Raw genomic sequence first — 18383 nt, 5'->3', positions numbered from 1 at the left:
TCCAAAGACATGCAGGTTAGGTTAATTGTTAACCTAACCTGCATGTCTTTGGACTGTGGGGGAAACCGGAGCACCCGGAGGAAACCCATGCGGACATGGGGAGAACATGCAAACTCCACACAGAAAGGCCCTCGCCGGCCACTGGGCTCGAACCCAGACCTTCTTGCTGTGAGGCGACAGCACTAACCACTACACCACCGTGCCACCAAATGATATTAAAATAAAATTACCATAGTTGTCAGTGTGCGCGTTTTATTTAAATATATATTTATGCTACTGTTGAAACTAAGACTACGTTCAGACTGCACCCTGAAACGACCCATATCCGATTTTTTTGCCCATATGCGACCTGTATCCGATTTGTTATTGACAATCTGAACGACACAGATCCAATTTTTTCACATGCGACCCAGGCCGCTTGGATATGTGGTCCTAATTCCGATGCATATCCGTTATTTTCACATGCGACTGCAGTCTGACTGGACAGGTTGCATTCATGCGACCTACACGTCATCAGCAAGAGACAAACATCACTATTCTGCGTTGGCTAATCCCGCCTCTTTGGTGGAAAACAACATTTGTACAGTTTTCAGAATTTAAATAGACTTTTATAGAATTGATCAAGCTAATGGTGGATTTGGTAGGGACCTGGATGCTGATCTGTTCGCCTGATTAAATAAAACAGTTTCTATAACTGATTTATAACTTAAACCATCCTGTATTACAAGATTGTTCTGGAAATTTCCAGTAATTTGACACCTTCGGTCTCATTAGTCTGCTGCCCACATTAATCAGATTATTGTGCGAGTTCCGCCGCCGTCACAAAAACCACATCGCCAGGTTTTGCCTCATCTCCATGCTTTACTTGCAAACATGAAGAGTGCGCTTTTTTTTTGTTTACGTATTACGTAGATGTGCTTATTACGTGTCAATTTGCGCATGCGGGACACTTTTGGGTCGTTTTCCGTTCATATTGGAGATCGCATACAAGTCTCATATAATTGGTAATGTGAACGGCCTAACAAAAAAATCGGATTTCACAACAAATCGGATATGGGTCGTTTCAGGTTGCAGTCTGAACGTAGTGCAAGTTCATAACCTTGTATCTGGTCATGGAAATACAATGACAGAACGATCATTTAAAAAAAAAATTTTTACTGTATAGTACTAGCTTAGTCCTTATGCTACATGAGCTTGATTAGTAATAAACGATTGATGTCCCTGTAATCAGCCTAAACAAGCCCTTATGTAAAGGTTCCACATAATGAAAGGTGAGCCCTTTAGTTGCAGGGTTCCTGAGTGACCAGATATCTGGAGATGGCTAGTTCAAATCCCAAATGCCTATCTGTGGTTGAGAGCTCAAGAGAGCAAAATTGGCCCACAGTAGTCTCTGTTCTGGCAATTACAACAACGTTGTAGCCAGCATACGCATACAACTACAGTGCTGAGCGTAAATGAGTGCACCCCCTTTGAAAAGTAACATTTTAAACAATATCTCAATGAACACAATTTCCAAAACGTTGACAAGACAGTTTAATATAACATCTGTTTAACTTATAACGTGAAAGTAAGGTTAATAATTAGTGCTGTCAAAAATGTTGCGTTATTAACGCGTTAACTTGACTCAACTTTAACGGCGATAATTTTTTTATCGCGAGATTAACGCTCTGTGACATGATGTAGGTTTTTCATAAGCTTTTGAAACTGCCAGGAACTTGGAACAGAGACTTTGCTTAGAAAAACGATAGCAGCTAGACTGTAATGCCACGCCCCGCACAGCCAGAGTCCTCTGCCCTCCCCCCCCAAAGAATCAGCGCGGGCAGGGCGCGCTAGTAGAGATGGGATTTATGGCTCTTTGATGGGATTCGCATCTTTGTGATCCGTTCTTTGAAAAGAGCCGTTCAAAAGACTGGCTCATTTGGCTCTTTTTAAATATTTATTCAGTTTTAAGAAGACAGCGTCTAAAGAAGCCAGATCCCTCTGAACTGTAAACTCAATGCTATCCCAGAAATCCTTCCTGTAATATGCAAATTTGGCCGCCTCTGATTGGACAGCACGACGCATCAACAGGCAGAAAGTGTAAAAGTACAAAATGTGTTAAGTGAGCTGAAACAGTAAAGATCAGATTCAATGCAATATTTATCAACGAACAACTTAGTTAATATAATAGTGTACTTTATATTATAATCAAGCATGTCAAGCCTACCGTCACTGTGTAACCTGTCTCTCTGATTAGAGTTGTAGACTAACTCAAGCACTAGATTACTTCACTCATGGTTCTTTTGCTAGCCCCGGTGCTCGGTTTAGGTTTCATTTTGCAGTGGCTGTGTCAAGACGTGTTATGCTTTGCAATAAAAAAAAACATTGGTACAAAAAAAGCCCATTCACATTTTTATGCTGATAAGAGAATTACAATGGTTTTTCATGTGACAAAAATGTGCGATTAAATTGCGATTAATCGCGAGTTAACTATGACAGTCACGACATTAATCACGATTAAATATTTTAATCGCTTGACAGCACTATTAATAATATAAACTTAGATTATACATTTTTCAGTTTTACTCAAATTAGGGTGGTGCAAAAATGAGTACACCCCACAGCAAAAACTACTACATCTAGTACTTTGTCTGGCCTCCATGATTTTTAATGACAGCACCAAGTCTTCTAGGCATGGAATGAACAAATTGGCGAAATTTTGCATCAATCTTTTTCAATTCAACAATGACCTCTTTTAGTGACTGGATGCTGGATGGAGAGTGATGCTCAACTTGTCTCTTCAGAATTCCCCAAAGAAAATATTTTCTTTACACCACAAAGGTGAAGGCTACAAGAAGACCAGCAAAGCTTTACTGAGCTAGCGATAACACTGGAATAGCTATGCAGTCTGGTTAGTCAAATGACTTTCTATGGATTTGCTCATCAAGTTGCCATCGCCTTGTCCACGGCTAACGTTAACACATAGCTAGTTAACGTGGACACTGTTAGTTAGCATGTAAAAACGGAGTTATGTTAACATGAAACAACGTTAACTTATCTGAAGTCTTTTCAGAAATAATGTTCTCATCATCTTGCCAAATAAACAATATAGAAATCTTTATTTTCTAGTAGCGTTAGCGACCCAATACAATTCCGAGTTTGAAAAGAGTTCGCTAGCACGTCAGGTGGAGTTTCACTGACAAGCTAGCTTAGCGTTAAAACCACCATGATGGCACAGCATGCGTTCATTTTGTGAATTCGCATTTCTGTCTTTGGTAACGGCATTAGGTTTTGTAAGTAATACAAAGATGCGCTGACAGAAAATGTACTTTTAATACTTAAAGGTGGGGTACGAGATTTTGGAATAACGGTTCCCGCAAGCCATATTTTGAAAAGAAACACGCCTGCCCTCGCCATGCGTTTTTCCTTTATTTTACACTGTAGACTGGATTAAAATATTTCGTTTTTGGGTCAAACCTTCTATTGTACTGCTTGCAACATGGGTGTGAGGAGCTTTTCAAGCAATATGGTAAAAAATACTCCTGAAAAAAATCTCATACCCCACCTTTAAGGCTACGTTTACATTACGTCGAATCAGCGGATCATCAGATTAATGTTCTTAAAACGATTCGCGTTTACACTAAAAACGTTAGCCGTGCACATAGCAACGCCAATACGCGGATATGCTCGGCTCCGCAGGCATCCTGCGCTCCAAATCACTCCGCCCTGAACAGCGAGTGCCCTCTGGAGGGTGCGCACTCCGGCCATGCGCAGCTCACAGAGCGCGCGAGTGAAGTGAACAAGCTGTGATTCGGGACTGAGCCGCTGTGTGTGTGATCCCAGCGCATATCACTTACTACTTGCAAGTGGAAGGATGGCAAGCCTAAAGACAATCATAACTACACAATGGGCAGTATTTGCATCAGTATTTGCAGTATTTTCATACTTTTATACTCTTTAATGAAAGGTGATACAAGGCGGAAGTCCGCGCCGTTTTTCAGCAGTAGCGTCACATGACCAACGCCAGCGAATCAGGAAGGTGGATGTCACAGTGACGTTGTCCAATGAGACGCCAGCTCGAGCTCAGCACAGCGTATTCTGAATGTTTACACAGCACCGGAGTTGACACGATCTGGATTGAATACGTGGACGCTGGTGGATTCCCGTTTCCTGGCTTTTCCAGGGGGTTTAATGTAAACGGACAGTGCATCCGCGAAGAAAACGAGACAGATACGGTCTAATGTAAACGTAGCCTAAGTATTTTTAAAAGCAAGTACTTCAGTTAAAAAAAAAAAACCCGCATGACTGGACAACTTTCATGTGTATCGGAGTAATGGTGATGATACACGGGGCAACTTTTTGGGCAATGTTGCTGGCAACGGGCAACCAGGTGAGACACAGGGCAACTTTTCAGGGCAACTAACAATGGGCAACAACAGTTAGCAACGGCAGTTTACAGTTAGCTAAAAAAAAAAAAAAAAAAAAAAAATCGATGTCTTAATTTTTGCTGTGACCATTTAATCAAGCTGTCTGTTGTTTTTTTAGAGCTTTGGTGAGGTAAATTCCTCCATATAGAATATTAAAATAACTTACCGGCGTAAAAACAGATGAGGAGTCTTTCCATCTCTTCACTCCACTGACACTGAGCGGCCGCCATATTTGTTTGAAATTTCTGATCCGAACCTCACCGGAGGTCACATGACTCAATACTCGCGTTCTGATTGGCTCATCTCAAAAAGTTGCCAGAGATTATCAAAACCAATGTTGCCCAATCTCAATAGAAAGAGTCAAAACGCAATTGCCCAGCAACATTGCTCGGCAACATTGCCCAAAAAGTTGCCCCGTGTATCATCACCATAACATTTGACCAGCAGAATCTGTACTTTGACTTAAGTAATGAAGTTGGGTACTTTGTCCACCTCTGGATACAAGAAGACAATCTATTGGCTGTGACGAAAAGGGAGCACCATGTACTCACTTGCCAGGATCAGGGATTTGACTGCACACAGCTCTCAGAGACTGGAAACTGTTCCTGATGGAGTGGATGTTTGCCATGCCCATGAACATCACCTCACAGTTTGGGTAGTACTCTATAGAGACAGACACACACACACACAGGAAAACAAATCTGGTGACATCAGAGCTTGAAGAAGGAAAAATCTGATTGAACTCCTTTCTGGAAACAGCAGTGACCTATAACCTTCAGTGATTAAGTCATTGTTATGAAATGTTCTGGTTGCGGTCGTAACCAGAGACAAAAACAACTCCGTATTAAACAAACGGTGGCCGCAAAGTTATGATTGGATGGAATCGGATGGAATTCGGGTGATGGATGGTTTCCAATAATGATGTAATTAGTGAATCAGTAATAGATGTTTAAGACAACTCGGCTGCTGTTATAATCTTAAGACGTTCTGCTATTCGGTGGAGAGGCTTAGCCTTCAAATTTAGGGCTTTTTATACGAGACGCAATAATTACAGACCCCGTTTCTTTTCAACGAAAGGCAGGCGATACGAGACAGGGCAGAGAAGCAGGTGGTGAAGCAGCAGGTTTAATCCAGCAACCCACTGCATGTGCCCAACATGAGAAAGCAGCCAGAAACTTTCTCTTTCAAGATGCACAGAGAGAGAGAGAGAGAGAGAGAGAGAGAGAGAGAGAGAGAGAGCAGAGAATGATTTGTAGCCTCCCGTATAAAAACTAAACCTTCAAAGCGACCTGCCTGACTGTCTCCTGGAGCTAAAATTAGATCGGCTAAGGAGAAACCACTGCATTCGCTGGTCATCTGCTGCGTCATCGCAGCTAATGACTCACAGCACAGCCGCGCACCAACACGTCTCCACCCAGGAGGGGTGTCTCCTGTGTGAACTCCGTGTGTGTGCGAGGGGGGAGATAAAGACTGCTGCTTACCTTCACACTCACAGCCACCCCCCTTGGCACGGTTGGCCACTGCGGCAGTGTAGGATCGCGCATCCAGGATCAGCAGCTTCTGTGGTGCAGTGCTGGCATCAGGACCTGAACCCACTGCCAGGGAGGAGTCTGAGAGACAAAGAGGCAGGAGGCCCATTAGGAAATAAGCGAGACACTGCTGAGGGGCTGCTCTGTGCCGTGACTAAATTTCACTGTAGGCGTTTGATCACTAATCTGCATAAATGATAATTGGATCCTTGACAAAAGCAGGGAAAAAAAAAAAAAAAAAAACAGTAAGTATTTAAATAATATTAGCTGGCTTCTTCGTGGTATATCAGATATATTCCATTCAGCTAGCATGATATTGAACGAGTCGACTCGTTCAATATCATGCTAGCTGAATGGAATATATCCGATATACTGTACCACAAAAAAAGCCAGCCAATATTATTATTAATACACATTCCTTTCGGGTGTTCAGCACGCGTCTCTTTCAAAATTCTCTCAAAATCTTCCGTATTTAACGAAGCAAACCTGGCGGCTGCCATGTTTGTTCGCAAACTGTCACGGTCACTCGCTAGCGCAGAAGTTTTACATCTCTGACATGTTGTCTTAACCATGCAATATCGTAAACCATATTCAACGCTCATTCTCCATCAGGCAGAGTGACATAATACACGTAGCATAAGCGATATGCTAACAATATTGCATGCCATCAAACCAAATAAATGAAACCCGCTGGAAGGGAATCGAATACATGCTTTCATTCCACCGAAAAGGTGTCCTGTTTATATAACGAGAGTCAGTGATGGCGTAGCTCACTCCGGCCCCGTCTAGTCCGGAAGGAACGATCTACACCCTAGGAATACCGACCTATGTGTCAGAACGAATCCAAAAACAGTGAGGAATTGACCGAGAAGCGATTTTTGTTGAACTGCTCATTAAGGCTTCATTACGCCACATCTTCGTTAATAATTGGAATTAAGCAAATTTGGGTAGAAGCTAGATGCAGCCTAGGCAGACCTACCTTCCTGCCAAAAAGTACAAAAATCGGTGAAGAATTGAGAGAAGTGATTTTTGTGAAACGTGGACGACGCCGGACAGACAACCCATGATGGCATAAACTCATCACCTGTTGGCTGGATGAGCTAATAAGGTATAACAAAACCCCCGGTGATGCTAAATGCATTATTTAATATGCACGTACCAAGAGTTGATTAAAAATAAATAAATCATCACCCTAAGGTCCAGTATTACCTGGATATTAAAAATGTTTAATATTCAAAACTAATTTGGAAGGAATGTATTTACACTAGCTTCTTTCCTTATGGGAGTCTGTGTGCGCAAGAGAAAAAGAGCCAGTGTAGTACGTGTGGGTTACAAAGTACAAAGATGACCTTTTCAACAAGACACCCCAAATTTCTTGGCCAGCAGTTTGTTAATAGGGTCAGAAACAAAAGGGCCATTTCCAATTTGCTCAGCAACATCCGCTCCAACCCGGAATCCATTCGTCTTCACTTCGGCGGCCTAAAAAAAAAAAAAAATGTGCGCGTTTGTGTAACTAATTACAAATGGCTTCCAACCAAACAGCTATTCTTGCTTGAATAATCTATATGCCATAATTATCTGAGGGAAACGGAACCATTAGCAAATTAATTGGCATGGAACACTCCAGTTTAATTGCGGTTCAAGTGCTGATTCGGCTGCACTTTAAAAGAGGAGTATGGGTCCTTTGGCTTTCATCATCAATTCCCATTAATTTACTATGACGAGAACAACAATGAAGGGGGGAAAAAAAACACCCCAAGATGGCACATTTATCCAATTGTGGGGAATTTCCATCTGAAAACGGGATGAATGGAGTTAGTAACTGGATATTATTAAGATGATCCAAAGTTTAGTCCTTAGAAGCATCGCAAATGATCTATAGGTGGAAGAAACTGATACTTTCACCCCTCACTGTAACTCGTACTAAAATGGAACGGCCTGTTATTTTTGGGGCGAGGATATTGGCTATACCCAGGAACATTCTGCATGGTAATTTATGGGGAGGAATCTCAAGAGACCGCCAGAGAATCGATTTAGTTCAATTTCAATTCAGAAAGCTGTAATGTGACCATCAATCAATTCTTTATGCAGCTAGATTTTGTTTTGGCTGACATTACGACTCGAGTTATGACCACTTGGTGCTTCACACAATATTTTCCTCCATCATGAAAGGGGGGGACAAAAAAACAAAACAAAAACTCTGCTTGTACAACCCCAAATCAGAAAAAGCTGGGACGGTATGGAAAAATGCAAATTTCTTTTAAAAAAAAATTTTTTTAGAAATTTACTTTGACTTGTATTTCATTGCAAACAGCATGACCCAAAATATTTCATGTGTTAATATACATCCATTGCTGCGTTTCAAGCCTGCGACGTTCCAAAAAAAAAAAAAAAACCCACCCGTTGGGACGGCGGCAATTTAGGGCTAGTAATGAGGTAAAACAAATAAATAATGATGCGATTTGAAACAGGTAATTGATTTGGTACAAAACCAGTATCCAGGAAAGACCTAGTCTTTGAGAAGCAAAGATGAATGGAGGCTCTCCAGTTAAATGTATGAGAAAAATTACTGAAATGTTTAAAAAGAAAAGAATGTTCCTCAAAAGATAGCTAGGGAGGGATTTGGATATTTCACCCTCTACGGTGCATATAATCATTAAACGATTCAAGGAATTTCAGTGTATAAAGGGCAAGGGCGCAAGCCTAATCTGAACTAGTCTGGCTAACGCGACTTCAAAGCTCTGCGAGCATTTGGTCTGGCAAAGATATTAAGCCCAACTGTTTCCCAAAGTGTGTGGTTGACCCGCCTCCCTGAAATGCCTCAGTTTGCTACTGGTCGAAGCCAGAAAAGACTGTGACGAAGCTTAAACCAATCACATCACTCTTTCCTCTGACGTATGTGACGCGACGGGGCTAACTGGTAGATTAAACTCTTACCGAAGCCGGTCGGGAGCAAGGCGAAAACGTCCTTCCTTTCAATAAATACCTCCAGGGCTGCTCTTTGCTCCATTTTCAATGAGAACGTGCTCCATGTTCGTAATGTTTCTAGCAGGGCTTTGAACCGGTTCAAGGAACGAAAACCGGGAACTTTTTCTATTTCACATGGAACAGAAACGAAACCAGAAACTTTATTTTTTATGTTCCGGAACAGAAACGCTTATTAAAAATAATGGTAACCGGTTAATACCGGTTTTTATTTCGTTCCTCAAAGTTTCCGTAGCCTACAAATAAAAAAGTCATTCTTCTCCTGCGCAAGTTTCTATGACCCGCTGGGGTTCACTTCCTGTGTGACGTTCGCTGACTGAATGGAGAGAGCGGGAGGGTGGACTACTATCACGTCTCCACATCTTAAATAAGAGGTAAATATTGCAGTCTATCGTTATTCAAAAACGTCAATTTCAAACACGATATCAATATATTTGTCCACGTTAATGAGAGGCTCGCGAACATTAAATGACGTTAACCTCTGTTAGCCTATCAATGCATAGGGCCTGACTAGCCTTTGGTAACACACTAAATGAATTATCTTTCATTTTTGGCACTTTTTCTGTTTGTGTAGATGGGAAGACATACTGAGAATCCAAATCGCCAACATTTGAAATAATAATTGTTTTGAATTATTTCTTGTCTTATTTAATGAAGGTTGTAATAGAATTAGCCTACATTTGGCTTAAGCTGGATGAAACAGAGACATAATTTTATAGCCATTTGTTAAACAGCTGACAGGGAACGTAATTAACCGTTCCAGGAATGAAATTTTTTTGTTCTAACCGGTTCGGGAACGTCTATTTAATGGTGGAACCCAAAACCGGAAACGTTAAAATTCCGTTTCTGTTCGGAACAAACCAATAGGAAAAAAATTCTGGTTCAAAGCCCTGGTTTCTAGTGAATGAAGCGCTTCCAGCATAGATTCTGTAAACAATCTATGGCTTCTGGTCGCAGTTCTACTACGTCAGTGCCTTGAACATGTAGGGCCGTTGGAGATGCTCAAAGTTGACTGGCTCCCGATTTTTCGGGAGCTTGGAAGAGCTGTAGATAGCTTGCCTTGCCAAACTAAGCTTGCAACAGGCCCTCGTGTTGCGTCACACTTAGGATGGGCGGGCCCAGGCTAAATCTGAACACCCGTGATCTCCGATCCCTCAGACGGCACTGCATCAAGAACAGTCATTCATCTATAGCTGATATAACCACATGGGCTCTGGATTACTTTGGCAAACCTTTGCCAAGCACTAAAATATGGAGTTGCGTCCACAAATGCCAGTTAAATCTTTACTGTGCAAAAAGGAAACCTTAAGTTAACTGGGTCCAGAAGTTGGAGTTTGTCATGGTATGGGGTTATATCAGTGCCCTTGGCAAAGATAACTTACACTTCTGTGATGGCAGCATTAACACAGAAAAGTACATCGATATTTTGGAGAAACATGCTGCCTTCATGACATTTTAAGGGACATTTCAGCAAGACAATGCAAAGCCACATCCTGCACACATTACAAAGGCACAGCTGTGGAAGAAGAGGGTGTCCGTCCCCTCCGTCCCCAACAGAGAACGTGGGGTGAATTTTGAGACGCAAAATAATCACGGCAACCCTGTACTGTTACACAGCTTTAGACCTGAAACACTTCATCACTTGGGGTCTTCAGTCCCTAAACATCTTAAGTGTTGTTCGAAGGAATGGCAGCATTATCTAGTGGTAAATGCCTTATGTCCCAGCTTTTTATGAAATGTGTTGTAAGAATCAGAGTTGAAGCGTGTTTATTTTAACTGGGTTATGACACCCAAAAACAAAATTCATGAGGTAAACAATGTGCTGCTGTATTGTTTTGAGTGCGATACAGGTCAAAGATCATTTACAAATCATTGATTTCAGTTTTAATTTACATTTTAACATGAGGGGTGTTCACACGGCACATATTTGCATCGATGCTGCACCGATGTATTTTGTTGTGATATATCTTACACCGGTGTAAATTTTGTGCAGCGTTCACACATCACAAACCTGCTTACTAGAGAGAAGCGTGTTAGCACCGGTGCAGCCCCACTTGCGTTCACACGGCAGTTTTTGCGACCGTGCTATACGATAGTAATAATGCGGAAATGAAATATGCGCATGCGTGAAAATGTACTTCCTTTTCCTGTTTGTCATGGCATCACCAAGTGCTGGGAAAACAACGTGGATGAAGACACCAGTGTTGCCAGATACTGCTGACGTTTTCCAGCCCAAAATATGTTCAAATCCGTCAAAATGTACTTAAAACCGCCCAATCTGGCAACACTGGAAGACACGCAGTTCTGTTGTTGTTGATATTCGCCATTTTGGAAGCGCAAAATACCAGGATGCAAATTATGCAATGCCCGTATGTAATCAACTCTCCTCACGCGTAGCGAGTCTACCCCTGTAGCGTTCAGACGGCCCATTTTATATCGGTGCTGCCCCGCAAACTAGCATTTACTCCGGAGTAAATTTCTTAAACCACCTCCCGAGCAGGGTTAGATTTGCACCGGTTTAAGCAGCTTTCAGGGGCAACACCGGTATAACTTTGCACCGTGTGAACGCTGTACCGGGGCAGCCCCGGTGCTACACTGGAGTAAAAGTTGCCGTGTGAACACCCCTATACCGTCCTAACTTTTTTGATCTGGACTGCATTTTCATTAAAATCGCTAAACGGGAAGAGGTAGAAGGAATCCAACTTCTTTCTCAAACAAACCAGCCGAAACTAAAACTGCCTCAAGTAATCTGCCCAAATGTTCTGTCTGTGCTAAAATCAGAAACACTAAAGAGAAACCATGTCATTTGCTTGCTTTAATGAATCCCGACACAGTTGGACACCAAAACATCTCCATGCAGGGGAGCTGCACCCTGCTTAGCCTGTAGAGGGATATGTGCATGCTTGTATGAGATTATTCCTGGGGTGAGCAGAGGAACGAGTTACCAAAGTCGCAGTCTGATGAGTCGGCCCCGTCCCCTCGGGTCCTGCAGGATGCCCGGGTTCCAGGGTCCAGTGCACAGGCTTTGGCGATGGATGTGACCAGGTACTCGTCCTCAGTGTTCCTCCATCCCCACCAGCTGATCTCAGGCTGACTGCAGCGTGCTATCACTGCACCATTCTTCTGGTGCCTGAGACAAAAGACAGAAAGAGAGGATGAGAAGGTGGTCACACTACAGGCCAAAAGCTTGGAAACAACATAAACACTAAACAATTTAAAAGTTATTATATATCCGTTTACATTACAGACCTTACAGGAAGAGACCAAGCATTACTGTCTCCAGGGCAAGTGTCCCAAAATATTAATTGTAAAGGTGCTGATAATTTTGAAACCCATGATCTGAAGAAAATCTTTAAAAACTCGCATTTAAGGGAGGAAGGAAAACAAAAACCTTCAGGAAGGGCATGGTCTATTCTTCATCTACGTAAACCTTGTGCGCCTTACCTGTACACCACTACTGGGATTCTCTTCCAGGACCTGAAAGAGGCCACACTTTCCAGTTCTTTATCGGTGATCCACACTGGCACCAGTAGCTTCTGAGGATAACTGGAACACAGTCTGAAAAGAAAGACAGATTTAAAGCCATTTTAAATCCCCCAAATTTCCTCCCTAGTTTGGTCTGGCCAATTCTACCTCCCCCCCTTCATACAACAGCTACCAGCTAGGGAGTTAGTCCTGGGTATGACTTTAAACTACAACAGGTGGCGAGTCTCAGGTCTGGGACGACTCGAGTATTGGGGAAAGTGGAGTTACCCCTTAAATCACCATTGCTCTGTAACACCAGGTCCGCTCTGACCCGGAGTGATAGCACCTGCCTGGGTTCCAGCTATGGGTTAACTAGTCCATCACCAGTAAGGCGCTGGCAGCAGGGCGCTTTTTGATTCAATGTGGCAGATGAACCCAACAGGGTCAATGGCACACCACCAGATGGCATGCGGAAGAGCCACTCAAATGGCCAACGGATGGCCTCACTCGGCAAGTCAGTTGTCACTGCGGGGCAACTTCCATACCCGTCAGGTCTGTGGCACTTTTGTGCACCACTTGGCACCAGGTCTGGAGGTCCAGAGAGAGACAGACAGACAGACATCACCACCACGATGGGGGCACGACTTTGTTCGCCTGTGCAAGGCGCTTCGTTAGGACAGGAGAACAGTATGCGAGCGCTCATGAGGCCAGACATTCCGCGGTGGCTTGGCTGGGCTGTTCGTGCTGCCGCTGCGGGCGAGACCGTCATGGGCCTTGCGGCCCATCTGCGCATCCTAATGAAGCAGTCATCACTAGCAATGGACAGCTGACAAACAGCGAGGGAGGGTGAGGCAAAAGTATGCTTTGTCCAAGGCACGCAAAACCAACCGCCACATTGTTCATAGCTGCTGCATCGTGCTATCTGCCCTCTTCTGCATACATGAGCTCACACTCACTCAACTGGCTACGGTCACTATGACCCTCAGGAGAGAGGAGTATGCCACTACCCTTCCCACCCAGTAAGCATACTCAACTCTGCTCCTTTGGCTCCTGCGTACAAATGGCTGCGATATCCCAAACAGTCCCACAAGGTCAAACCCCAAACAGAAGGTGAACACTTCTCTGCTGCACCACTCGAGTCCAGAATTACCATGTTCTGATTTACCCTCACCTCCATTATGTGTTGTGTGTACATGACTAAGTATTCCAGGATTTTCCAACCCAATTTCTATCCTTTACCTATATCTTGTGTGCAACTGCCACAGGCACAGACTTTAACGTTAACCTTTAAAACCAGTTAAATGCAAAGTTTCTGGGCAGAAGTTGAATGTCCGTAAACATTAACGAAGCTGGACTTCCTTTCCGAGGGACGAACTTGTGGTTAGGTGCTACCTTTTGGAAGGCTCAAGTAAGCTGAATTACTCTGTACGGTGCTGGAAAGTTGCATAAAACTCAACAGGAACAGCACGACTTCAATTCACTCCAACCGATGGCTGCATTTGCTTCTCTCCCCGAGACAAACTGAAATGTACCGAGTCCACGATCACACTGATTAACCAAGGAACTTGTTAATTCCCTTAACGTGGTTCAAAGACATAGAAACGCGCGCACACACACACCTCTTGCAGACAGGTTAACATGTGAGAAAACAAGCAACAGCGCACACACTCCCCCACACGGTCTCCTCTGGCTGTGGTGTGCTTCTGACTCATTGATCTCAGCAGGTCCTGGCCTGCTTTAATTACCCGCTGCTATGGTACGGCTCCACAGAAAAACACATACATGCACACGCCCCTACTGTTCAGTCCCTTCAAAATAATTCCACTCCATCGCTTCTGGGGCTCTGTGGCAGTACCTCCAGCTGATGCACACGCCACGTGAGCTGTTGTAATTCTAGGTTGATCGTGTTCTTCCGTCTTACGGTTTGTGTGTACGTGTTTGTGTGTACTGTTGCATAAGGGAAGAGAGTGTCCTTCAAATGCCGAACACAGCCAGACATTTCATTTCAAGCCCAAGAACGATCATCTTACTCCGTCATCCACACACACTTCTATTTACTCTCGTCTGAAAGCCAACCACAGCAGCATAAACATGCTCAGACACGGGGTGAAAAGAAAAACAAACAAACAAAAAAACCCATTTTCTTATGGGTAGAGGTAGGCGATCTGACAAAAACATCACATCTCGATTCACAAATGCATTTCTATGATCTAGGTTTGCTCACCAATTCTTGCAACACAGTACTGTTGCTCAAAAAAAAAAAAAATTAAGGATCTATTTAATGTCGACACAAATCGTCCTGTTTTTATTCACAACAAATGCAAAATATTTAACCCTGAAGGAATTTAAAGAATATATTTAGAAGTAGTAAAAACTAACATCAAGTTTATTAAATAATAAAAAAAAAGTCACAATGAAGTATTTATGAAGTGTATATATGGCATGTAGTATATATTTATTTTGTAATTATATATTTATATAGGGGCGGCACGGTGGTGTAGTGGTTAGCGCTGTCGCCTCACAGCAAGAAGGTCCGGGTTCGAGCCCCGTGGCCGGCGAGGGCCTTTCTGTGCGGAGTTTGCATGTTCTCCCCGTGTCCGCGTGGGTTTCCTCCGGGTGCTCCGGTTTCCCCCACAGTCCAAAGACATGCAGGTTAGGTTAACTGGTGACTCTAAATTGACCGTAGGTGTGAATGTGAGTGTGAATGGTTGTCTGTGTCTATGTGTCAGCCCTGTGATGACCTGGCGACTTGTCCAGGGTGTACCCCGCCTTTCACCCGTAGTCAGCTGGGATAGGCTCCAGCTTGCCTGCGACCCTGTAGAACAGGATAAAGCGGCTAGAGATAATGAGATGAGATGAGATATTTATAGGTGTATTAATGTAGTTTGGATTTCGGGGTAGTTAAAAAGCGGTGGGAAATTAAAAAAAAGTGTTGTACTTCTTCCCACTCCTTTTTCGAACAATGTGCGGTGTTTTGTAATGTCTTAGCTCTTTGTTATTTTATTTATTTTTTTTAATTTCTCGTTTTCCTTCTTTTGTATGTACAAATAGTTACATACATTTTTTTTATACATGTTCAAAATAAAAATAAATTCATTCATTCATTCACAATATCCACAACATTTCAGAAAAGGTGTATTGTGCCATAGTTTATCAGTATATTGATATTTTATTAACCCCACATTCACTGGATATGAGCAATCGCGTGCTCTGATTGACTACTACTAGGATATCAGCTCATATACCGTGAGTAAAGAAAAACAAAATGGCGGCGTGTGTTGCTAAACCAGCCAAGGACAAAATAAAAACTCTGCTTGAAAAACAAACCCCCAAAAATCAAAAGTATTTAAAAGAGAAAAACAGCTAAAAGAATTAGTTCCCCCAACCAAAAAAATTAATTCCAAGAACTGTTATAGCATTTTTCATAAATTGCTGCTGTCATTTTGCTGGTTTATTTACATTCAAAGGAGAAATTATTTCAGACGTCTTGTATAAAGATATCAAATTAGGCCACACCAATTTAATTAGTTGGTTCTCGGATTTTTTCAGGAAAAATATGAAGCGAGCGGGCAAAAAAAAAAAAAGCTCTGATGGTAAAATTAGCGGTGGAAATAGACCAAACAATACAGGTAAACCAGTAAACAGATAGGCTAAATAAATGATTGAATTACAGTCAATTGAACATCTACAATGCACAGAAAAAAAAAAAAAAAAAAAAGATTTGACCAGGAGTAGGCTACTTCACAAGTCTTTAACGAAAGTGAAAGGGGCGATTTGATTGGTTTTCGACGTCACGTGACCTTTTCTGTTGGCGGGAGTTTGATTTCGATTTTTTTTTTTTCCATTTTGCATTTTCTTCAAGCGGCGATTCCGAGAACCAACTAATCGAATTGGTGTGGGCTTAGCCAAAAAAAAAAAAAAAGCTCCATTTCTCAAAATCCAGTGAATGTGGAGAGAATAAAACAGTTATTCCACTCAATCTAGTCATACATGGCTTATAGCCAACTCCGTGCTACGCGCCTCATCGGCTATCAGCTCATGTACGACTCGATTTCGTGGAATAACTTAAATATGGTCATATTGCACAGCCCTACTAATAAGTTTCTGGATCCTACTTGTAGTTGCTGTTGATGTCGGACACTCTCCAGGTGTTCTGCATGTCGAAGCCCATTCTCCTCACCTCCATCTCCATTCTGTGACGAACATGATCACCTGAGACGTGAAAAACGAGGGATGGAAGGGAAGCAAAAGAGAGAAAACATGGTAAGGGGGAAGAGAGAAAAAAAAAAAGGTTATGACACAGAGACAAGAAAAAGCAATAAGTACACTTTTGAAATAAAACATGCTGCTTTGAATAGAACAGTTAAACAATAAATCTGTCTACAGTCCATGCACATGTAACATTTAGGGATGGGTCCACCTGTGTGTATGTACCTGGTCTGCAGAGATGTAGGTGCTGGTCCTCATCATCAGCGCAACCCCCAAGGCTCCATGCGTGGTAGGCCAGAGCGAACAGGTCCTCCAGGCGGGAGGGGTGAGCTATAGCTCGATTCAGCCTCTTCAGCCACTCCTGACACTGCTTAAACGTGGAGAAGTGACACCTGACAGAACACGATCATAATCAAAAACTATCCATACATTATGCATCAAAAGCACATGGCTCAAATGTTATGTTATTGGGAGGAGGGGTCCACATTTTATCATCTACACGTTGCCATCTTGCATAGATTTACAATGTGTGTGCTGTGTTAAGCCTAGGTCACAACCGGCTGTACGTGCTCCTACGGCCGGTCTACGTGCAAAAAACGCACAGAGGGCGCGCGTATGACGTGCTGATTTTTGAGCCGTAGACCGGCCGCAGAGGTTCTTTGTCATGTCAAACAAACTCTACGGGCGCTTATGTTTTTTTCAGGTTGCAAGACAAACTTGCGGCCAACGTGCGTCTTTCTCCACGAACAAAAAAAACCACAGCGATTTGGGAAACGCCAAAAATCGCACGGCCAAAAAAAAAAAAAAAAAAAAAAAATCGTACGTCCGGTTGTGACCTAGGCTTTACTCAGGTCTCCTCTGTGTGCATGCTAACAGACCAAGATGTGATTTTGCTATAAAAATGAAGCAATACTGATATGCAACACTTATTGCATCATTCCTCTTGGGAGAGAACATGATGAAGTGATATGCAAAGGCTGAACACCTCAGCAGAGGACACGGTGCTCTAATCCAGGAAATGGCTGTGGATTTGGATTGTGGCTTAGTTCTGCTTGTCAACACGGGTTGATTAGAGCTTGTCCCTCCCTTAATCCAGTGCATGCTTTTTTCACTGCATAATCATCAATGTTCAAATTAAAATGAGTCAAAAAACTGTGCATCGGCTTCCCCGTGTGTTCTCGAATGTTCAGATTTTAAATCCTGTTTATTTATGATTATTTGGAGGAAGTATTAGGATGGCATTCAGCTGGAAACGGGTGGAGTGCCTGCTCCAGTTCAGGGGGGAGTTGCTACCTAAAGCGGAGGAGTTTAAGTATCTTGGGGTTTTGTTCACGAGTGAGGGTAAGGGGGAGTGGGAGTCGGACAGACGGATCGGGGCAGCGTCAGCAGTGATGTCGTAAAGAGAGCTGAGCCAAAAGGCAAAACTCTCAATTTACTAGTCCATCTACGTTCCCACTCTCACTTATGGTCAAGCGCTATGGGTAGTGACCGAAAGAATGAGATCGTGGATACAGGCGATAGAAAGGAGGAATTTTCTCCGCAGGGTGGCTGGGCTCTCCCTTAGAGACAGGGTGAGAAGCTTGGTCGTTTGGGAGAGACTCCGAGTAGAACCACTGCTCCTCCACATCAAAAGGGAGTCAGTTGAGGTGGTTCGGGCACCTTGTTAGGATGCCCCCTAGATGCCTCCCAAGGGAGGCTTTCTGGGCATGCCCCACCAGGAGGAGACCCCGGGGCAGACCCAGGACACGCTGGAGAGATTACATCTCTCGGCTGGCCTGGGAACGCCTTG

At 43.1% G+C, this 18383-nt stretch overlaps 1 protein-coding gene across 5 annotated transcripts in view; it reads right to left on the bottom strand.

Annotated features, from left to right (window-relative positions):
* mtmr4 (myotubularin related protein 4) overlaps window positions 1-18383 on the bottom strand; it is a 215379-nt gene that overhangs the window by 28783 nt on the left and 168213 nt on the right. For all 5 annotated transcript variants that reach the window (XM_060913060.1, XM_060913061.1, XM_060913062.1 and 2 more), the window contains 6 exons: window positions 16820-16986; window positions 16501-16597; window positions 12365-12478; window positions 11866-12050; window positions 5888-6016; window positions 4958-5069 (listed from right to left, as the gene is read on the bottom strand). In XM_060913060.1, the coding sequence (XP_060769043.1) occupies window positions 4958-5069; window positions 5888-6016; window positions 11866-12050; window positions 12365-12478; window positions 16501-16597; window positions 16820-16986 (804 nt within the window). The remainder of the gene's footprint in view (window positions 1-4957; window positions 5070-5887; window positions 6017-11865; window positions 12051-12364; window positions 12479-16500; window positions 16598-16819; window positions 16987-18383) is intronic.

Source organism: Neoarius graeffei, chromosome 28 (genome assembly GCF_027579695.1).
Source record: "Neoarius graeffei isolate fNeoGra1 chromosome 28, fNeoGra1.pri, whole genome shotgun sequence".
Taxonomy (NCBI): Eukaryota; Metazoa; Chordata; class Actinopteri; order Siluriformes; family Ariidae; genus Neoarius; species Neoarius graeffei.
The sequence above is the reverse complement of the archived record's forward strand: the minus strand, read 5'-3'. Positions and strand labels throughout refer to the sequence as shown.